This window comes from Cyprinus carpio, chromosome A18 (assembly GCF_018340385.1).
Source record: "Cyprinus carpio isolate SPL01 chromosome A18, ASM1834038v1, whole genome shotgun sequence".
Taxonomy (NCBI): domain Eukaryota; kingdom Metazoa; phylum Chordata; class Actinopteri; order Cypriniformes; family Cyprinidae; genus Cyprinus; species Cyprinus carpio.
The window spans coordinates 16,578,745-16,602,184 of NC_056589.1; the positions used below are offsets into that span (position 1 = coordinate 16,578,745).

Genomic DNA, 23,440 nt, shown 5'->3' on the forward strand with positions numbered 1-23,440 from the left:
ATTTTCTGATGGTTGTATTTGATTTATTAATTCTGTAAAGCATTCTGTGGAGTCAGGCAGAACATCATAAAACTTCAGTTTAGGGTCAGACAGATTTGAAGATGAAATCGAATCAAATTTAAGAAAAATCACATTTATGTAAAGCTGATATTGTGCATTATCATATAGTGTACAAAGACAACCTTACAGATCAAAACAGCATCTGAGTAAATGTAGGCCTACTAGTAAATTCTGAAAAAAGGGTTATATAGGATTAATAACATAGGATTAATAGATTAAGAGGAGATTAATAATTCTCCATATATTAATAGGAGTAGCATATGCTCAGAATGCTGCCAGTGTGTTTTGTTAGTGATGTGTTCTGAATTCAGGCAAAAACCTGATCACATTCTACAATGTGCAAACGTTGGCATCTAGCGTCCCTAATTGTGTAAGGCTGATAGTTTTCATACACTAAAGATGTCTAATTTGATTTTAAATTATATATTTTGTGTTAAATTATATATTTAACCTCTTAAGACCCGAGACAAAAGTTTTAGGAAAAAAATATTTTTTCCCCATGTCTTTACATTATTTGTAATGCTCTAAACAATGTAACAAAAAAAAAAAAAAAAAAAAAAAAAATATATATATATATTATGGGACTCAATTTCATCGGGACTCTTAAAAAATAAAAATAAAAAGACATGTATGAACATCCATAGGCAAAAAGTCAATTGCTTTTTAAAATCAACCATACATTTTTAGGTTTTCAAGATTAGTTTTTTTTTAATTTTTTTATTTTTTACCAAACTTTGTATAAAGATGATTCTCAACTATGTTATAACAGGACATCCAGACTTAAAACTGTGGCATATACAGTCAGAAATTCACTAAAATATAATTTCCTCATATGAGGCCGCAGGGTCTTAAGAGGTTAACTCTGCTGTTCTGTGACCAGGTGTCATTAAAGTCTTCTATGATATACTGTAGATATTTATTAGAACCCGGAGAGAAGGGGCCCACTGATAAAAATTGTCTTGTGGTTTATAATGTGTAGTTTTGTATTGGCTAGTAGGGTGTTATTGGTCATCAGGCTAGATTTGGGATAGTTTTGTTGATCATTGAGTCACTGAGCTCTCAGTGTCTTATCATATGGACATGAATGATAATACCGGCCCCTCCTCTCAGGGATCGAGGCCATAGAGTTGCAGGCCCTTCGTCATGTAACAGTTTTTATTCCTGACAGTTTGTTTTCTTCTACACTTTGTATCTTGTTGCCTCTGGAAATAAGGAGGAGCTTCATTGCAATAAATGATAAAAAGGTGCTGTTTCATGAATACTCAGAGTAGTCATCCCTGACTAGCAATCTGATAGCAATGTGCAAGTGTTATAAATAAAAACACATTAGTATGTAGTTAATTAATGATAAGATTTCCAAGTAGGCAGAGTATATATCCTAGCTCAAGGTTCAAGATCCAGCAGTTGTCACAGAGAGCGCAGAATGAGTAAGCCATTTATTTACCTCTCCATTCTTTAGAGATTGATTTAAACTGTTATTTGAATAGGTGTGTTTTACCATGGTTTGAAAAAAGGAGGTATCGATTTCATATTTGTGCGTATAGTTAGAAATAATTGATCGGATGAAATGTGGAAACGGATGTGTTTTGAAACTTGCAGCTCCTAAGGAATTGTTGAATCGTGGTTCATTAAACCTGGCAAAAAGTTTTCTGATACTTTCTTTACAGCAGACAAAGAAGATTTACAGTTGACAACCATCTCGTGTGGGAAAGAACAAGGGATGGACAATCCGGCTTTTGTTAAGGTAGGCCTGGGGAAGTGTGACAAAGTTCTCTAAAAAATGTTAAGAAATGAAAAAATTCATTTTTTTGTTCTTAGGAGGATAAATTAACAGATGACCTCAGTGAGAGTGACAAAGAGGAGTCAGAGAAAGAGTCAAAATCATGCATAAGGTGTGTGGTTTGTGAATCTAATCTGTAAATACGACGTCATTCCAGATTTCATTATCACAATTATTTGGAAATGAAATTCCTTTGCAATTACATAATGTCATCCTAATTAAGAAATACAGTCACAAATGTAAATGCTTCAATTCTGTAATTCATGATACTGCCAATCATAAAAATGCTGTAAGACTTCACATGTGCAAATCTTTAGCTGTTTATTCACTGTTGACCACAGCAAAGCATGCATACCCATCACGGCCACAGAGACCTTCTGCAAGACACATTCCAAAATAATCAAATACATTGCTTTGGGAATACTTGCTGCAGGTAACATATTTTCATCTTCCAAGTTTTATATCTATTATTGTTTTTAATTAGACATGGTGATACATTATTCATCGGTGAGTCAATTCTCAAGTGGACAAGGTACAACATATGTTTTGTGTTTTAAATTGTAGGTTATTTAGCATACTTCATTGCTGCAGTTTATCTGGACTTCCAGAGAGCAATTGCTTTGGTTGTCCTCACGTGTCTGGGAGTGTTTATCATCGTGTGTGAACTGGTGAATAAGTACAAGGGTGATAGCATAAGGAGATTTTTCAAGCCTGCACAAAGGTGTTTCAAATCCAATATCAGATGGCTAAAATGGTGAGTATGGCATTTTAAATATACCTACTCTTCAAAAGGTTTTATGATATGTTTGTAAAGTTTTTGCAAGATACCTCTTTTGCTCACCAAGGCTGCACTTTATTTATTCAAAAACACAGTAAAAACTGCAATATTGTGAATTTTTAAAAAAATATCTGATTTCTGTTGCTATATATTTTAAAATATAATTTATTCCTGTGATGGCAAAGCTGAATTTCCAGTTTTAGTGTCACATGACACTGACATTTCTTATTATTATCAGTGGTGAAAAAAGTTGTGCTGCTTATCAATTGTGCTGAAATTGAAATCATTTGTAACATAATAAATGTCATTAGTCATCAATGTAGTGCACCGTTGCTATTGAGGAATTATTATTATTTTTTTAAATCCTACTGACCCCAAACCCAAACACTTAATGTATATAATTAATTTGGTGGAATGGTTTGGAGGTGACTAAAAGATCTGTTCAGAAGAGAACCATCCCCTATTTCCTACACTCACAGAAATAAAGGTACAAAAGCTGTCACTGGGGCGGTACCTTTTCAAAATGTACACTTTTGTTCCTATTAGGTTCTACACTTTAAGTACTAAAATGGACCCTTTAGGTACAAACATGTACAGCCCCCAGTGACAGCTTCGCAGCTTTTGTACCTTTATTTCTGAGAGTGTATGCCATTTTAGAATAGTGTTTTTTTATCAGCCTGCTGCTAACAATATGATACTGTACATAATGGCCAATAGCACAACAATGTGAGCTATGTACATAAAATAGCAACTTGTTATATCCTCTTTTAAAGGTCCACACAATTCAATTAATTTAATATATCAATTTAATGTATTTTTCTCTTCAGAAAATGCTTTTAATTGAAGAACAGTTCTTAAATTCAGAAATAAAATGAATTGGTTAATTAATTTAATATATCAATGGCAAAAATATAAAAATAAGATTATGTATTTTTCTCTTCAGTGTATAACAACACTAACAGGGGGCCTTCAAAAAGGTTGAGAACCTCTCATCTTCTATCCATAAAAAAACCACAAACATTGACAATTTGAATATTTTGTTGGACAACAGGGGGCCTTCAAAAAGGTTGAGAACCTCTCCTCTAAATATAATAAAATGGTCAATATGTGCTTTCAATACAGGGAGCATGATTATACATGTGTCATACAGTATGTATCTCTGTATGTTGCAGGGTGTTCATAGTAATTGTGGTGGGACTGTTGGTGGCGTGGCTGGCAATCGACACACGAAAGCGTCCAGAGCAGCTCATCTCCTTTGCCGGTGTCTGTCTATTCATTATTGCCATATTCCTCTTCTCTGCACACAGAACTGCAGTGAGTGATAAAACACACACCTGCAAACAGTACATGCTTTATATCTTTAAATGTGTTTTTTAGACTTTGGATTTCCTACAAACCTTATCAGATTGTTGAAGTTACACCTATCGTTTCGCAACAATAAAACAATTGTAGATGCTAAAGGCACATTTTAAAAATGAGCTGAAATTAGTGTGGTTGTTAAGGAAAAGGTTGTTTGCATTGAATTCTGATTAGGTGAGCTGGAGGACAGTCTTCTGGGGACTTGGTTTACAGTTTGCCATTGGCCTGTTTGTCATTAGGACAGACCTGGTCTCATAGCGTTTGAATGGCTTGGAAAGCAAGTTCAGGTATAATATAAAGCATTATTATTATGATTTTTTTATTCAATTAGAAAAATGCAAACTGGGAGCATTTTTACATATGTTTGAACACCTCTTATTGTGTAAACAAATAAAATGTCCATCATACTTGAAAGATGTAGCTCTCTAAATGAAGTTAATATGTTACAATCTGTGGTAACTTATTAAAACAAAACAATAATGAATGATTATTTAAACTACAAGAGAGAAGGAAAACAGAATATATATATGGTTTTTCTTTTTTTTCAGATATTTCTGGACTACACAAAAGCTGGTTCATCATTTGTGTTTGGAGACCTCTATGAGAACATATTTGCTTTCCAGGTTAGTAATGAAATGTACTTGACATCAAATGCATGGATGGGTTTATTTTTACTATTGAATGTTGTTGCTCAATACTCACAGGCTCTGCCTATAGTGGTGTTCTTCAGCAGTGTAATGTCAGTGCTGTACTACCTGGGTGTCATGCAGTGGGTCATCACAAAGGTAAAAGTGACTAAGTCCAGTCTTTTATTCATTTAGCCTATGAGAACTTCAAGAGATGTACTTCATATGAATGCATTAATAGTGCATTTTTCTGTGCCAAGATTTCCTGGGTAATGCAGGTAACGATGGGAACCTCCTCTACAGAGACTCTCAGTGTGGCAGGGAACATATTTGTTGGTCAGGTAATATTCTGTTATGATTACTATGATATACGTAATTACTGAAAAATTTCAATTTAATTTAGTGCATAAACATGCAATATTATATATGCTCTCAAAATTACATTTTGTTACAAACATTTAGATGTTTCTTTTAAGGGAGAAAAAATCCTTTTTTTAAAAAAAATCTAGCAATTATATAATTTTTGGAACAATGCATTATTGATTCTAATTTTTTTTACTGTCGTAATGTTTTTTTCTTAGACAGAGGCGCCCGCTCCTGATTCGTCCTTATTTGAAGGACATGACCGATTCTGAGATTCATGCTGTCATGACTGGAGGATTTGCCACCATTACTGGGAGTATTATTGCATCAATCACATCATTTGTACTACAACAACAACTACCTTCTATTATAAAAAAATGCCACACCAAAAATCTAAAAAAAAAAAAAAAAACAAAACAAAACAAAAAACCTTAGAAACGAATGAGTTTAGCTGTTACCAAAGTATGTTATGTTCTTTATGGGATAATTCATCTCTTTTACACAGATTGACGCCTCATCTCTGATTTCTGCATCAGTGATGGCTGCTCCATGTGCTTTAGCCATCTCCAAACTATCCTACCCTGAAACTGAAAAGAGCAAGTTCACATCTAAGAGTCAGATTAAAGTTGACGGCGGGTGAGTTCTCCTGTCAAATATGAACTTTAAATGTAAAAAAATTAGTATGTTTCATATTATTAGTTTTTTTATATATGTGTGTTCAGTGGTGAACAGAATGTCTTGGAAGCTGTCAGCGGTGGTGCATCTTCATCAATAGGACTTGTGGCCAACATAGCTGCTAACTTAATTGCTTTCCTCGCCATTTTGGCCTTCATAAATGCTACTCTCGGCTGGATGGGAGGCATGGTGGGATACCCAAATGTCACTTTTGAGGTGTGTATAACCCGATCCTGAAAGTTTGGGATCAATAAGACTTTTTATTGTTTTTCTCTCTTGTGCTCACTAGGGTTGCATTTATTTGATCAGACATTTTTCTGAAATATTATTACAATTTAAAATAATTTTTCTAATTGAATATATTTTAAAAAGTAATTTATTCATATGATGGCAAAACTGAATTTTCAGTAGCCATTACGTTTGTCTCCACAAAACATTTCTATTTTTGTGGAATCCATAGTATATTATTTACTTCAGGATTATTTGATAAATGTAAAGTACAAAAGAACAGCATTTATTTGAAATACAAATCTTTTGTAACATCATAAATATCTTCACTGTCACTTTTTGTTTAAATTAATGTATCCTTGCTCAATAAAAATATTAACTTCTTCTTTTTCATTAAAAAAATAGATATTAATAAAAAATCATACTGCCCCAAACCTTTGAACTGTTATGTACTTACATGTTACATCAAAAGGAAAAAGTCATAATCATAATCCTATAAAACTTTATATTCAGAAGTGTTTTAAAAGTGTTGTTACCTTCAAATCCTCAGTTGATCTGCTCCTATGTGTTTATGCCGGTGGCTTTCATGATGGGAATTCCATACGAGGAGTCTTTTACAGTGGCTGAACTTATTGGCACTAAACTCTTCCTCAATGAGTTTATAGCCTATGAGAATCTTACAGATAAAAAAAACAACACACTAAATATCAATTTAAAATATAGTAAAAATAAAAATAAACACACAGTTAATAAATATAAAAAAATACATAATGTATGTAATGTATTTATGTTAATAAACATAATAGCAGTCAAATGCATAATCTGAAGTTTGTCAGAAGCATTAAAGTATGTTGTCCAAACTACTTGCAGGTTCGATCAGAAACCATCTGCACCTATGCACTGTGTGGCTTTGGCTAATTTCAGCTCTCTTGGTATCGTGATCGGAGGCCTGTGTGAGTAGCTATTCAAAGCACTTGCTTGAATGATTTTAGTGCTAACATTATACCTTATGACTTCTTATCACCGTTGTTCAGTATCAACATTTTTATAACATACCATTTACTGATTGTTATTATCATTCCACAGCCTCCTATTTTGTCCACCAACTTATTAACATGTGTTTCCCTGATCAATGCCTGCCTTGCTCACAAGCACATGTGTTTCCCTGATCAATGCCTGAGTTGCTGGTAAGCAATCTGTTTATTATTCAAATCTGTGTTTTACCTTTAGTCACACACATCATACCAACATCGTAGCTTTATAACAACACGCCATTAGGGTAAGTTAGCAGACATATTTATTCAAAGCAACTTACATTACACATTAGATGGACAGTCTCTATGAAACCTTGCTTAAAAACTGAACAGTGATGGGTTATTAATTGCCCCTTGTGTTACCAGCACAGATGAACTACTATGCCACAGCTCCCTTACCTGGTGGTTTTTGATTAAGTAGAATCTGGTATCACATTAAGTTTTGTATTGTTCTCTTTTGTAGGTATACTTTTGTCCCCTCCGTTGGACTGTGTGGATGTGTTTTCAAAATGCAGTCTTTCAATACCACTACTCCCAACAACATCGAAACCTGCTGTTATGATCTTTTTTCAAAGGTAAGGACAGAGAATATTGTTGTGTTGTTTAAATGTTTAAAGGAATAGTTCACCCAAAAATGGACATCCACAAGTAATCCACGTTGACTCCAGTCCATCAATTAACATCTGAAGTGAAAAGCTGTGTGTCTGTAATAAACAAATCACATCAAGGCGTTTTAACTTTTTTAATCTGATGCTTCAGACTAATAGTCCTCTATCCATAATATTGCTTTCTTCAGTGAAAAGAGAATTATGCACAGATCAAAAACAGTTTTAAAAACAAATACAAATGTGGATTACTTGCAGATTATCTATTATTTATCAGCTGTTTTTAGAGTCCATCCTGATAACACCCATTCACTGCACTGCATCAATATAAAAATTTTTGTTTAACTGCACCACTAACAACAAAAAAACAAATTGAACTGTTCCTTTAATCTGGGAAATATTTATTTAGACTGCATCAATATAAAAATGTTTGTTTGTTTGCAGCACTATCAACAATGGAACAATTTCTTTCGAGGGGTCCTGGAGTGGAGTGAAAAATGCAACAATTTATTTTGCAAACTGTTGTGGCCTCTTTCAGGAATCCATTTGCATGTAGTTTGGCCAATAGGTAACAATACAACAATGCAGAAAACACCTATGAAAAACATAATGACATTATTTATTAAATTCACACATTTTAAATGTATGTTAAGTAAATATGTTTATGCTGAGTATATCTAATTTTATTTTGTCATTTAGCTATTAATAAACATAATTTCTTTTATTGTTGAAAACACAATGTGTTAACACAATGCAAAAGTATTTTTACAGTATGTTCTGTAAATGCTGTAAATTTAATTCAATTTGTGTTGTTCTGTCTTATGTAAATGTTATAATAATTTTTGGAATTTACATCCATTGATGTGACAGATATTAAGATATAGTGCTCTGCAATGTTTTATTCTGGTGGTTATGCTGGAATTGCAGTGAAAACGTGGACTATTGCATTACAGGAGCCAACCAATAAGGGCCAAAGGGCTCTTTGGTCAGGCAGGCAGTTTTTAAGAGATGAAGCACTGGACATTGCCTTTGGATGGTAAAATGAGTCAAAGGAGTATCTGCTATTATTTTACACATTTATTTTACAAAAAAATAACAAATAACACAACGCAACAAAAACACCTAAACTATTTATCCCTACCAACATACTGTATACTGCTAATCTTCTCTCTCTAATACACTACAATCCATATAGTTTTTTTTATAATATAAACCCCTACATACTCCATAGTATGCCCGTATGCCATATATTACCTTATCATTTCTGACCCCTATCAAACCAAACATATAAAACAAAACAAAACAAGTACTTCATGGATATTTTATGAGTTTTTGTAGTTAGCACCCACCATTTCTGCTAAATAATGGTTAATAAATCTTGTGAATGGTGTAAAGGGTTAGACAGCTACATTTATTTATTTTGGTTATTTTCAATTAACATACATTTCAAAATTTCAAAACCTGTAAACACTGAGCATTCAAAGGTTTGGGGGTAAGTGAGATTTTTGAATGTTTTTGAAAGATGTCATTTATGCTCACAAAGGCTTTATTTAATCAAAATTACAGTAAAAACAGTAATATTGTGACAATGGTTAAATAACGTTTTTCTATTTTAATATGTTTAAAATGTCTTCCTATGATGGCAATGCTGAAATTTCATTTTGTGCTGCTTAATATTTTTGTGTAAACTGTGATCAAATCTTTTCAATAAAATCTTTTATAACATTATAAATGCCTTTATTGTCACTCTTGGTCAATTTAATGTATTCTTGCTGAATAAGACTATCTGACCCCAAACTTTTGAACATTAATATATATATATCTAGTCCATTTGTGTGAAGTTGGGAGGGGTTCCAGAGACAGATGACGCATGAAAGGTCAGTACTAAATGGCTTTACTGTAACAATAAAGCACATGATTTTTCCCTCTTCTGGGAGATAAATTTAAGATAAAAACTCATCTGCATTGATTATGACACTAATACTTTGCCTGTATACAACCATGCGATGTCACTGGTGTTGCAGGATTAATGGCCATACCCTTAAAAGCAGAACAATCCACTATAAAAAGCATCAGCAACAGCTGCATTTCTAGACAGCTGAAACACATACATCACAGATGTTTGAGGAACACTTGAAGAGTACCTCACTCACCGGTTCCTCAGTCATATAAACTTGACATATGAACATTTGAGTAAATCATAAAGTTCCAGAGTCTATCTGAAAACACTGTTCATCCATCTACAGGCAGCTTGGGTTTTGTATTTTTCTCCAGTCTTAAAATAGTGATAGCCACAATTCAGCTCGTAAAAATAAAGTGAAGGTTCTCTCAGGAAGTATTAATTGTGACTTGTATATGCAAAGCAATTCACAGTAATATTAAAAATGGCCAAACACCTCTGGTCATTCACCCTTTTACTCTCCTTTTATCTATACAGCCATTTCTCCCTTATTTGTTGCATTTTAGACACTGTGCAAAGAAAAGGGACAGAATCCATTTACAAGAAAGCCACCTGTGCTGTACAACAGTAGCTATAGATAATTATACAGACTCCAAACTAAAGTTTGGTAAGAAAATCAAAAAGTATGCCCTAGTTGCTTTGCATTTTTTGTTTGCCAAGAGTTCTAGTCCTCCTTTCTACCTCATCCTGACAGGTTGTGGGACCCTTGCACTCCACAGCTTTGTGTTTGGGGTGGGGGTACTCTCCGCAGCTTCACCTGTCTTTTTAACCACTTTGGGCTAGACGTGCCTTTCCTGGTGGGACTGTGGGGCTAGTTCCTTTCTTCTGAAGCTGGGGCTGGATGAGCCTGTTACACCCCTCCGGGCCAGTAGAGGGCTCCTGGAGGTCTTTATTTTAAGCTGCTGTGGAGATTCCACTGGCTTTAAGGGTTTTAGGCTTAAAAGTCCACAGTAGTAATTACACTGATGTTGAGTAACAAACTGCTCGATTATGTTAGGAGATCCTTTATCTGTGAGGCCTTGATACCTGCAGAAGACATTAAAATATTAGTCTCTCCAAGAAAAATGGGTAAACATGAAAATCTCATGAGTAAAATATACCAACCCTTTAGACTTAGTAACAATTTCAATGCTTGTAAGCTTTGTATCAACACACCTGAAACACACAAGATGTATGTTATACTACTATTATGTTTATGCATTCATTTAATATATACTACTTAGCAACCCATAAGTACACATAAAGTGTTGCAGTAAGTAAATATCTCTTTACCTTCTATCCGGTTAACCAGGAGGTTTCCATTGGTCCACTGAGGGATCCAGTGCTGGAAAGTGCAACACTTCTGCTCCACCTCAGAGGTGGCTCTAGGCGATCAGTCTCCCTGTGCTGTCCATCAGACAATATTTTACATACACGCCCTTCAGATCAGTCTCTACTGTAGCATATGGAATTGTATTGGCGGGCCGATACATAGAGATGAAGGGGGATGAACTCTGAATTGATACAGAGAAGCAAAGAAGACAGAAATTAGATCATTTTGACTTTAGCTCTTCTTTGTAGCCATATGCATTACATAGAAATGTATTTCAGTCAATATTACTTCATAGAACAGTTATAGATATCAAAGGGTCATAAAATAAGTTACAAATGATTGGTACTTCAGAGCCAAAATAGCAATTATTAAGTTATTATAGATAGATAGCAGTATTATAGATATCATATATATTTATACACACACACACACACACACACACACACACACATACTGTATGAGACAGTAGTTTAAAATAATGTTGGATTCCGTGACCTACTCTAATGAGAATCCAAAGTTCTCAATCACTCTGGCCTCAGCTGCAAATATTTTGCAGTACTCCCCGAACAGTAATTTTGGATTTTACAGTCCTGAGGCTAAGAAAAGAAACAAAAAAAAACCTTTTACATGAAAAATACCCAAAACTGAAAGTCATTGTGGTAAAAATTTTCTGAGCTGCTCTTTTTTCCAAACAGTTATAATACAAGCTCCAAAAAGACTGTAAAAAACAAGAGTATTAAAAAAAGAAGGTATGACTTGTGTGATAATGATTGAATATTTTAAATATTATTCACACTTGAAATTAAATCTCATTGGCTCTTGCCACATCATGATCAGTCATGCAATGTACAACTTTAAAAAATACAAATAAGGTTTTAGAACTTTATCACCATTGTACTGACCACTTCAGTGTTACTTCTTATGGTCCTTTTTGGAGCTTGGCAGTATAAATAACCACTTTCCCCAATGTTTCCTTTTTTTATAGTTTTTGCTTTGTCAATATGAATTGAATTGTTTGCATATAATATAAATTGTGATCCACGAGACTCTAACCTGTTGTGGTGATCTCTAGATTTCTCTCTCGACCAGGTTGCTCTCCTCTTGGTCCCATATGTGATGGGATTTCTTACTTTAGTGATGCACGTGCTGCCTGACTCAAAGACAGGGTCCAAACCATAGATGACCTTTGCCCTGCAGGTCTTGTGCATGCATCCCTCTCCAATCTGAACCTCTGCTGTCATGATGCGACCAAAGAATTTTTCACCCCAGTAACCCGAATCTGCCAGGCCTTTGGTGAACATCATTGGTGTCATCTCAATCTCTTCTCCAACTGAGAAGACAGTGAAACCAGTATAGAAAATGCAATGTAGGTAAAAAAAAACTTGAAGTATAATTAGCAAGAAACACGTTTGATTTCCTCCAGATGGTCTTACCTTCTAAATCTTCCCTTAAGAAAAATTCAGCCATTACTGCCCAAATAAAACAGAGTGAAATTGAACATAATAAATAATACATTAGCAGATTTCTGTTTATTAATGTACCATGAGTTATAAATTACTTTCTGCGCTGAGTAAGTAATCAGTGATGTCAGTCCCATATTCATTCTTGATTGAGCAGCCATATACTCCACAGTCTCTGCTGGAGACATGGACTATGGCCAGGGCCACTGGACTCTCATCCCCAGCACGATGAGAGAGAGAAGAAGAGATGTAAATTAATTGTACAATGCACTTTACAGTTATACAAAACACACTGATATCCTAATACACTCTTTAAGCATTTAATACTCTATTAATGGAAAGTTGCACAAACTTACAGCCACATGAGGGCACTGTGTTACAAACACAAGCACAGGACGCATTTCAGGCTGTTTGCGTGCGAGTAAGGCGTCATTGTGCTGATACAGCACTGTGAGAAACAAATTTAGATTTTAATATCCCCTGATGGTGCAACTGAGCAGTGCTGGGTTACATAGTCTCTGACTAGAGTCTCACCAGTAACAGCTGTGGTGTTCACGGTCAAATACAAATGACAAGTCTCCACAAAGCAGTTAACAATATTGCTAATAACTTTTCAGCTTTACAGCATAAAACACCTCCTATGGTAGAATACATGAAAGCAGTAATATATGCACACTGTCATATCTAATCATTGTTAGATGTCAACATTTCAGACATTTGTTCAATTATGTATAAAAATGTCTTAAAGGTATTACTAAACTTTTCCAGGCTATGCACAGTGTGTGGTTGGACTTTTTATGTTTTTTCCATAGATTTACTGCATTAGCGTTTTGCTATCTATAAACTAATCTGTTGATTAATTTATTGATCTGTTGATGAACTGATTATCTTATGCACTGTATGTCGAAAGGGATCAGGTTTTTGGGCTGTGTTGAATGATTGCAGATGAATTTACCAGTCTTTGCATCTCCACAATTTCCTCTTCGTCTCTGTACCACTTGATGGTGGAGTCACTTAGAATGTTAAAAAACTGGCACCACAGCTTCAAGTGGCCTGAGGCATCTGAGAAGGGCTCTCCCCTAATCTTGCGGATAACCTGAGGAGCTGAATGGAAAGAGGATTGGGGTAACTTGACATAGGCATCAAGGTAGAGATATGTAGTGTTTACTCTTGTCCCATATCAGACGTCCCCCCTGTGTGTTGGGTGTCAACATGATAATGTGCTAGAATGTAGAAGAATTATCAGAATGAAGGCCTAAAATACATACATCCCCAAGGTCTTGCATACAGATATATACACAAATATTTAATGGCTTTTATGTTGGTATCAAACTTGAGTGGTATCAAAAATTGGGCAGCTTATCCAGGATCTGAACTTGGCACGTCTGGCATATTCTACATTTTGATATCAGTATTGGTCAATGAAATGTTAATTATTCCTTGTGCAGATTTGACACCTTTTTAATAGATATGAAAGATTTCATTAGGTTCCTACTGGAAAAGGTGCAATCAACAACAATTAACCAGTGCAAAATACATATGTGTTACCTTTGAAGGGGTCCAGCTTCTCCTTTTCTACTGGTTTGCTTTCTGTCTTTGTGCTGTCTGTCACCTCTCCCATCTCCTCCTTAGGGTTCGGCACCTCCAGTGTGGCCTTGCGTCGGGTCGGCAATGGTGGAACGTTTTTTCAGTGGGCGGTGTTTGCTGCCCACTTTGAAGTTGCAGGAAAGCCGCCCTACGAGCCTGATTGGGCGACATATATGGACTATCCCTCTTACCCTGTGCATCAGATCCCTCATCCTCTGACTTGGTTTTGGCGAGGGCGTAGATTTTGCGGCGGCTGCACCAGAAGCCAGCTCCTCAGGGGTGGCTGAGGGTATTAGAGTGAGACTGTCTCGTCGCTTCATCTTTGGGCTACTCTCACAGGACAGAGTGGATGTGGGTGTGCTTCCTCCACTCTCTTCCCCTTTCTTCTCACTTCCATCCACTGATGCACTTGAGATGGACCCCTGACTCTCTAAGTTTGGGTTATTCTTTGCCCATTAGCCTTCGCAAACTGGCAGGACTTAGTGGAGGGAGTGTAGGTCCAACAGGGGCTGTTAGGCTAAGTTTCTCTATGGAAGGTTTGTCTTTTTGAAGCCTGTCAGATTCAGGTTCTACTTTTTGAACCCTGTCTGAGTCTTGGTTAGTAATACTAGGAGGAGTTTTGGTAGATATATCAGGACTCAGCTGGGACATGAGCTGCTCTTTTGGTTTCTCAGAAGCAGCAACTGGTTCATGTTGATTGCTTTCACTCTTCAGCATAGTAACTAAAGCCTTTGGAGTCATCTATTTGGTTACTGGTATGCATTTCAGCATTGTGACAGAGACTGGAGGAATATCTTGAGGGATATCTTGTGAGATTACTATGCCAGGAAGTGAAGGGGTGGCTATAAGTTTGCTCTGGTTTAAGAGTGGTAGCATTATCATCAGCATATGCTATGTTAATTATAGGGATATTATTGTCATTGTCTATGCCCCACCCAGTGTTGATACTTCCTTGTTCTTCTCCACCTCTCACTATTGCTTCTAGATTTTGTGGGTTAACTTCTGTGCTCCCTCCACGGGAAGGTGATGATTGAGTGTTCCCTTGCCACACCCAAAAGATCTGGAATAACTAAGGCACTGTTGGAGGTTGATTCACCTAATGCTCTTGTGGCATCATCCAGTTGTCTTTCCTTTTCTCGAAATATCTGTGCCACCTCTTGTGTTAAAGGTTGCATAACTCTCTCAGGCTCTAATTTCAGAATTTCACTTCTTGGCGCAATAACAGATTCTTCACGTTTGACTCTTTCTGGCATGTGACCTTGATTTCTGGGATGAGTGATGTGGATCTCTTCTTTGCCACATTCTTGATGACGGTTTCTCTTGTATCGGGGAGTATTAATGATTGGTTGGGACCGCTGGTTGGTTCCTTCTCTGTCAAACGTCTCTCTTGTTTGTGCTTTTGTAAGGAGTTTTGGTTTATCTACTTTGTATGGCATTGGTTGAGTTTCTATAACCTCAGTACTCACCTCGTCTTGGGACTTTGGGGGTCTCTATCTCTGGAATTACAACACCAGATGTTTCTGTCTCTGGAACAACATTATTGTTTCTCTTTTACATCATCATCTCTCTTTGGTTGACTGAACCATCATCCTTTAGTTTTTCAACATTAACATTGCTCTTTTCCTCCCTCTCTTCCTCAGTACTTTTCACCATCTTTTCTTCACTATTATCTTTTACATTTTTCTTCAGCACTCCTCCCCTGACTTGGAATGCTTTTATCGTCCTTGCTTTCCACCATATTAAAGTCATTCACTGTAGCAGAGTCAGCTACAACACACTCTTTATTCTCTGTAAAACTAACAATTTAGTGCTGGTATAGATTTTTCATCTTGTTTAAAATGTGATTTCCATTGCACTCTCAGACACAAGAGCAATAGGAATCCCCTTTTGACTTAACCCCAAGCTGGGACAATGAATTTTGATCATTAATTTTATATTCCTGTTTGACTCACTACAACTACAGGAAGGACTGATTCCTTTTATGCCAGAGTCAATCTTTGACTCATTTTCCCCTGCAGTGAAAGATTTCCCTTCTATTGCACCATCCATCTCCTCTTTATGTTTTCCCTGTCAGGGAACGTCCCACTCTAGCGTTTTCATAACACCTTCCTCCTCCATCATGAGGAATTACTTTCTCATTTGACTCACATGGCTCTTTGTTCTCTTTCTACCCTCAGCTCCACTGACTGGGACCTCAGTGTGCACTTCGATAGGGACAAAGTCGACAAGCTGTGAAAGATGAGACTCCGGCTGGCTCTCACAACACTGCATGCTTTCCAGGTCTGCCATGATGATGTCTGTAGCGGGGGGAGCTGAGCCCCACTGTTCTTCTAAAATTAGCATGCATTTCCTCAGCACCTTGCATGACCTCATCCTCAGGATAGGTGAATTCCAGCCTTTCAGTCTCAAATGGAGGATTGGCCAAGTCCAAACAAGCCAGGAACATCTGTGTCACTAGGTTTAGAATGGTCATCTGCAGCCTTGAGACATAAACAGTTCTTGTTAAACAGGTAACATGTTGGCCTCACAAAACTGAATTAACTGCACAAATTTGACAATTTTAGATTGTCCTCTTGGCATACATTAGATCTTTATGTTTATTGCATATGAAATGAGATAGTAATACAAAATTAAAAAAAGAGTAATTAATCACAATTCATGCTTGGATTGATTTGCTCCTAAGATCATAAAATCAAGGTTTTTATAAAAGCTTAGATTATGTAGTATATATCATGTTTTTTGATATAAGACGTGTAATTATTGAATAAGCACACACCTTAACTATTTTTTGTCACTTTGTTTGTTTACTTGTTTTTTAAGCTGTTATACTTGAAACAATATACAAATTAGTACACTCCGACTACCAATCTTGGGCAACTTTCTATGTATGTAGAAGGAAAACAACATAATATTTATGACCTGTCAGGTAACCCCCCCCCCCTAAGACTAGTGACATATGAAAACTAACACCACAAAACCACATAGTAATGTGTCAAAAAACACTTCATATTACTAAAGTTGAAGTAAATGATCAGTTATGCCCATGTTTTTAATTTTCTCATAAAATGATAACATTCTAGCTTAGGAAAGAAATTCTTTTGTTTCATTGTGGGAAGTGATGTGTACTGTTATAGTGATATGTGAATTGTTCACAATATCTTGAAAACAGATAGGATGAATTTCCATTTCATGCCAACTTTAAACTACATAACCACATTGTAAACGCTATAATGTTATACTTACTGAAAAATCTAATTGTTAAATTAAATAGAGTGGAATTTTCAGCAGTGACAGCAGAACAGCTTGTCACATTTACAGACTGTTCCTACAAGAGCTTTCAGAACAGAAGTTCCTCTGCTGTGATTCAACACGCAGAGTTCAGATGAATGTGCAAGGTTCCTCTAACTGACACACACCGCAACAACTAACATTAACTTCCACCAGACGCTATGGGTGGTTGCACTTCCACTTTACATAGGAAATAAAACAGCTGAATGTGTTACATGCCAGGTGCAAAGCTATCACATGTTTGTCCTGTCTGAACCTGTAGAGCACATGTGAATCAATTAAAGGTGACATTCACCCTGTTGACTAACAAACAAATTCATTATTAGCCTTTAGCCATATCTGGTTTTAAGTGATGATGCAATCACTGGGATTCCACATGCCTTTCTAAGAGCCTCATTTCTCTGTAATCTTCAGCCATGGCATTTTAAAAATCATGTGAGGGCTAACAGAACCTCTGCCATGTTGTACGTTCTTGCCAAGAAAGAAGCTTAACTACTTTAACTTCTTATTTAATAATTTATTTTACATACAGAGATAAAGGTATATTACATGCAAGTGGAAAAGTTTCATGATGAATTGTCACATGACTTTGGTTTCTCTGACATAATGTATACAAGTTTAGCAGTCAGTGAACTCTCTTGTATGGGTATGGCTTTCCTCGGTACAGATTAGAAACAGGTTTATTTTAAGACTCAGGGAGCCAAAGAATGCGGAAAATGTGAAGAGGTTTTGTCATCTTGTTGTAGTGTCCTTCATCATGTCCTGACCAACATGTCCAAGTCAACACGAATATGACAAGAAAAAGTAAATCCCATTTTGTGTTGACTTCAAGAAAACCAGTTGGTCCCAATGAGTAAATACAATTTTTTAAAAGTGAATTTGTCATGTCTCCTTATGGGCGTTCTATTATTCTTAAGGCCTGCTGACTCATGAAAACCGTTTTCTAACTATTCTATATAATCTAAAAATCCAACTGACTCATGCTCACTCTGCATATTAATTGATTGTCCTTTTTAAAGGGGCCAATGGGCCTTATTCAAAGTCCTGGGAGAGAGACGTAAATAAGAAAAAAGCAGAGCATAGAAATTTTTTTTGTGTTTTGTTCGAAAGAAATCAATATTTTTAATAAGCAAAATGTTTCATTAAAATAATTAAAGTGACAGTAAAGACCTTTACCTTGTTACAAAAGAATTCTGATTCAAATAAATGCAGGATTCATTAAAGAATCCTGACAAAAGTATCATAGTTTCCGCAAAAAAATTATTTTCTTGAGGAGCAAATCATCATATTAGAATGATTTCTGAAGGATCATGTCACACTGAAGACGAGACTAATGGTAACATAATAAATTATATTTTAATATATATACAGTAAATAAATAACAGAGTTTTTTAATACTGTAATAATATTTCACAATATTACTGTTTTTATTCTTGGTGAGCATGAGAGACTTCAAAAACATTACAAAATCTTGTGAAGAAAAAAATGGTATACAAATAATTTTTTTTCTTATAATATATATTTTTTTAAATTGTTAAACTTAAGTCTTGTCGGACAAATGTACTCTCTATAAATAACCCCCATGTGCTGTGCTGCAGGAAGCCCTCCACTACAGATGGACAAAAACCAGCAGGTTGTAAAGTGAGAACTGCGATGAACTCACCCTTGAAAAGCAGTGAATGATCAATCTGTGGGACCTTCCTCAGGACTACTCGTGTCCCTTTGGCATCTCCTGCTCTACAGAAAGTGTTGCTCCAATGCTCTCAATATGCTCTCTTTCAGGGGTGGGAGACACATCCTTAGGTTTGTTTGCATGAGCTGAATTGGAGTTTATGGTATCATTAGGGACAGTTGAATCTTGTGTTAGTGGTAAAGATTTAGTTTTTACTTCCAAATCCACCATTTGAGATGATTCTTGGTCCAGCTTTGGTGCCTCAAGTTCAGACACCTCGCTATGGACCAAAGACTCTTGAGGAGGTGTTTGTGAGGGAGGGAGGTGTTTCTCATGTGGAATTTCTTTTTCTACAATAACTTCACTAGTTGGCTTAGTGGTTTCTGCTGGCTCTGTAGACTTCTTGCTTTTACCGAAGAATATGTCCTTTAGGGAGTGAAGAACCGAGGTTAGAGCTGACTTGTGTTGAGGTTCTGGCTCTTTGTGCGATGCAGCTTTGGTTGAAGGCCTAGATGTAGCTCTTTGTTCTTGCTCTGTTTGCCTAATTTTCTCTTGTTCTCTATCTTTGTCTCTCTCTCGTTCTTTCTCCCAGTCTATTTCTCTTGATCGGTTCCTCTCCTCTTCTTTTAATCTTTCCATTTCTATCTCCAGCTCTCCTTCTCGTTCTTTTTCTTGGACAGGAGTAACATCGACCTCCATGATCTCCTTTGACTTTGCAAAACTCTGACGCTGTTCAGCAGCTTGTGACTGCACAGACTCAGCTAAGTATTTTGCCTGGTTTATTCCTTCATTGGCATCCTCTCGTTTTCTGTTGCTCTGGGTGGACTTAATAACACCCACCTCATCAAATCCATTGGTAATACAGCATCTTCTTTTCACCTGGTTTCTCTTTGGAAGACTGCTTTGTGGCGACCAAACTCCATTGGATCGCAAATATTGTTGAGTTTCTCGTTACCATTCTCCATTATCATCTCTGTTATGCCTACAGAAGCCTGTACTGTGATATTATCAGACTTATCGTCTATGATTTGCAGGCTGCTTCTTCATCTGTCCCTTGGGAGGACATGTTCTCCTCTCCATCCTGGGTTGTAGGAGAAGAGCTCAGGGGGTCGTTCCCAGCAGGAGTCCTACGCTTCCTTAGTAAGCGTTCCTGGTTAATCACATTTAATTGTTCCTTTTGGATATTCTCCTTACCCCGACGTCGACTCTCTTCCAGGTCTCGCCGCTTGTTCTCAGCCTTCTGTTTTTAGTTTGGCAAAAGAAACCGTTGATGGGATCAGGAACTCACTCATGGTGCCCACCTCCAGCACCCCAGAACAGGAGACGATGCCCTTATTGTTCCTTGCAGAGGCCTGATAAATGGCTGCATCATCTTCTGTACAGCTGCCAAATGAAGCAAATGTAGTTATTGTCATTGTGCAGTCACTACTTAAAGCATTGATTTACATGTGAATGTATAAAAATAAAATTGCTTTTGTATTACTTTAGAAATGGCAACGATAGGTAGAAAAGAAGCAGACATGAGAAAAATAATCATACTTGTAGATGTGGAGTGTGTGAATTTTTCCATTGCGAAATATTTCATATTTGGGAAGACCACAGTATCGATCTAACTCCATGTCATCTTTGTACCAGGTCAACTCAGGAGCCGGGTAACCTGGTAACAACAAGTAAAGTTAACAAAGTTTGCTGTTATTAAATAGAAATAGTTACAGTTTTCTATATTCAACCTAAAAAAAATCATAACTGTATATTTTAAGAGAAAAAAACAAAACAAAACTCAAATGTTGTTAGACTTTACTCACCATAAAAGATTATATCTTGTATATTTTTACAATACTGAAAATGTTATAGAACATACTATGGTATATGTTTTTAAAACTTAAATAAGTATTTTTCATTTTTTTTCGTAATCATAAAGCAACTTACCCCGGTGACCACACATGAGAATTTGACATTAGACGATTCTGACACTGCCTTCGATTTTTATGGTGGTCTCAAAACATGGCTGGGTCTCTTCAGTCAATTGAGCCATGACGGTACATAATGTACTTCTGGAAATGGCCAAGACAAAGTGTCCACTTATCAATCACCATATACAGTATAATACATAAAATTAATCCAAACATTATTATATAAATCAATGAATTAATAAGCAACATCTAAAGCAAGGAGTTTGCGTAGGCACGAAAGTGTATTATTAATCAGTATTAAAACATAAAATTATAATTATTTAGTGTCATTGGGAGGAAAGGCAGCAAGGTATTAACAGGGTGAGAGGATATTATTTTAGCCTGATAATATTAACACGTACAAAAAAATTTTTGGTATAATTTATACTGTATTTTTTCATGTATAATATACAGTGGTTATTTGGGTGGGTCACAATATTGATCACGTTGCAATCAAAAGCAATTGTCTATAATTTGGTATTTCTGAAATTGTAAAACAAACCAAAGAAAAAAGGCATTTTGGGGAATAGAAGTGTTATTTGAAGTGTAGTTAGTTTAGGATTGACCTTTTGGGAAGCTTTTATTACCTTTGTGGCCTGTAGTTTGAATACCTGTGAGTTGAAAAGCTATTTAGAAAAGAGGCAAATGGACACTCATCAGACAAGAACATCTACACTAGGCTAGTCACTGTGTGTGACCCTGATTTTAATCACTGCCAGGAGCATCTGTAATACATTATACAGTAAACACTGTTTAATGGTGAGAATGTCGTGGTCTCTCTTGGCATAATCGTAATTGAGCAAAACACAATGTGGAAAAAAATTCGAACAGTTACATCAATATTTCAGCAGCAGCAGCTGAAAAAAAAAACAACTTAAATTGGAAATGAAACATGAAAATTGGATTTTGTGATAATTTTGTGTGATAATGCTAAAATGTAATCTTATTTAATAGGGGAATAGGAGAATGTAAATATAAAATAAAAAAACCAATGATCATGTTCTGAACAAAGACATTTTTTTTTAATCAAATGATAAACTATTAATATTACATGTACATTTTTTATTATATTTATTTTACAAATATCTATGATTAGTGAAATATTGTATGTATTTCCAAAATATTTCTTATAAACAGAATTCATTTCTAGACTTTAAAACCATCATAAACCTCAAGATCAACATACAAACTGGAGGCTTGGATAATTTTTACACAAGCAGGGCAGGCTTTTCACAATCAAACATGACGAGAAAAAATAAAAATAAAACGCTCAACATTTTGACAATTTTTTTACCTGTTTTCAGGCCTAACATTGGAGAGGTAGTTCCGGCTTTTCTGGCCTTTCTCGCTTGAAAACATCCTCCCCCATTTTTGGCTTCCCGATCTCTCCCATTTCCAGAGTAAGAGCGGGTCAAGGGCCTCCTGGATGTCATTGTCCAAATGAAATAACTTCAACAGTCCAAAGAACCCACCAGTCTCTTTAAATGGAGTTTCTGTATTTTCTGCAGAACAAAATTCAGGTCTGTCTCTGGGCGTTCAGAACCAAAAATGTAAAGTTCCACTTGGTAACTATTTGGAGAACTACTGAAAAAAAATTAAATAAAATACAAATCAATCATACTGAGAAATACAAACATTAAAAGTAAAAAAATATTAATAATGTGTAACCGAAATTTTAAAATATAGTTTAGACAGAACCATTCTGTTTTGAGGGCGGCTATAGTCTCAACAAGCAAACCATTTGAACAGAGAAGTTATAAATAGGAACGGCTGTTTGCTACTTTTAATTTGGTCAAACACAGTAACTTGTATTTCATTTCAAACCAACACATATAGTTTGAACTTTGAATTGCTTATATTACAGTATAACACTTAAAGAACTCACCATTAGTATGTTTCTTTGCCGTTCTTTGGAGCCTACTGTCCCAGTAGCACTAGAGTTGTCAATCACAGCAGAGCATGTGTTGCCAGCAGGACTCTATTTATAGCAGGCCTACAAATAGGCGCAAGAGCACATCACATTTTCCACAACTAGCCATTGCTCTGAAGCCACTTGAAAACACCGTCCAAGAAAACGATAGCAAAAACTTCCAAGCACAGGTTAAAATTAAAAAAATTCTCCTGCTTTAATCATTCCTTATCTGCCAGCCTCATGAAATACTGTAATTCTCTGTTCTGGCTGATTGATGATGCTGGATAGGGATACATTAACATACATAGAAATTGCCCAATGTATGTTAGAAATTCACAGCCAAATACATCCAGTATGTGGTGTGTTGAAAATGATCTGATGCAAGTGGCCCTTTGATGACAGCTCTCTAGACAAGCTCAAAGCATGGCCCAGGTTTAACTATAGGACAGCCCTCTCTATGTCACTCTGTCTGTACACCCTCCCCATAACAGTCAACAAACTTTCTCACCGGTCATGTGTCATTGCATCATTTTCCAATCATAAAAGGACTCTGATTACATGCTGTCAAGAAACCACTCTCACAAAACATACCGTGCATCATTCAAAACAAGAGATGAAACACATGCTCACAAATAATAATGACGGAGTCGTAAACTTAAGTGTAACACATTTGGACTCAAGTCACACGTAAGTAACAAATCATTAAATTCATAATTAATACAGAATTATTATTGTTTGATAAGATTTCAGAATTGCAGAATAAGATTTCAAATTGAGAGAATGTAGAAA

The 23,440-nt window shown here is 36.0% G+C and overlaps 1 protein-coding gene and 1 pseudogene across 1 annotated transcript; one reads left to right on the forward strand and one right to left on the reverse strand.

Moving 5' to 3' along the window:
* Nucleotides 1–1,315: 1,315 nt before the first annotated feature.
* On the forward strand, nucleotides 1,316–6,554 carry LOC122134575 (sodium/nucleoside cotransporter 2-like; the record flags this gene model as incomplete). Its single annotated transcript, XM_042775815.1, is given in 15 exon segments — nucleotides 1,316–1,487; nucleotides 1,728–1,804; nucleotides 1,879–1,952; nucleotides 2,182–2,273; nucleotides 2,405–2,594; nucleotides 3,791–3,932; nucleotides 4,152–4,218; nucleotides 4,221–4,264; nucleotides 4,526–4,600; nucleotides 4,682–4,762; nucleotides 4,864–4,944; nucleotides 5,189–5,308; nucleotides 5,472–5,602; nucleotides 5,689–5,857; nucleotides 6,420–6,554. Coding segments are annotated over 15 exon segments (1,482 nt in total), but the record flags the coding sequence as incomplete, so codon positions are not given.
* Nucleotides 6,555–10,145: 3,591 nt separating this feature from the next.
* LOC109071735 lies at nucleotides 10,146–22,228 on the reverse strand (annotated as a pseudogene).
* Nucleotides 22,229–23,440: the final 1,212 nt, after the last annotated feature.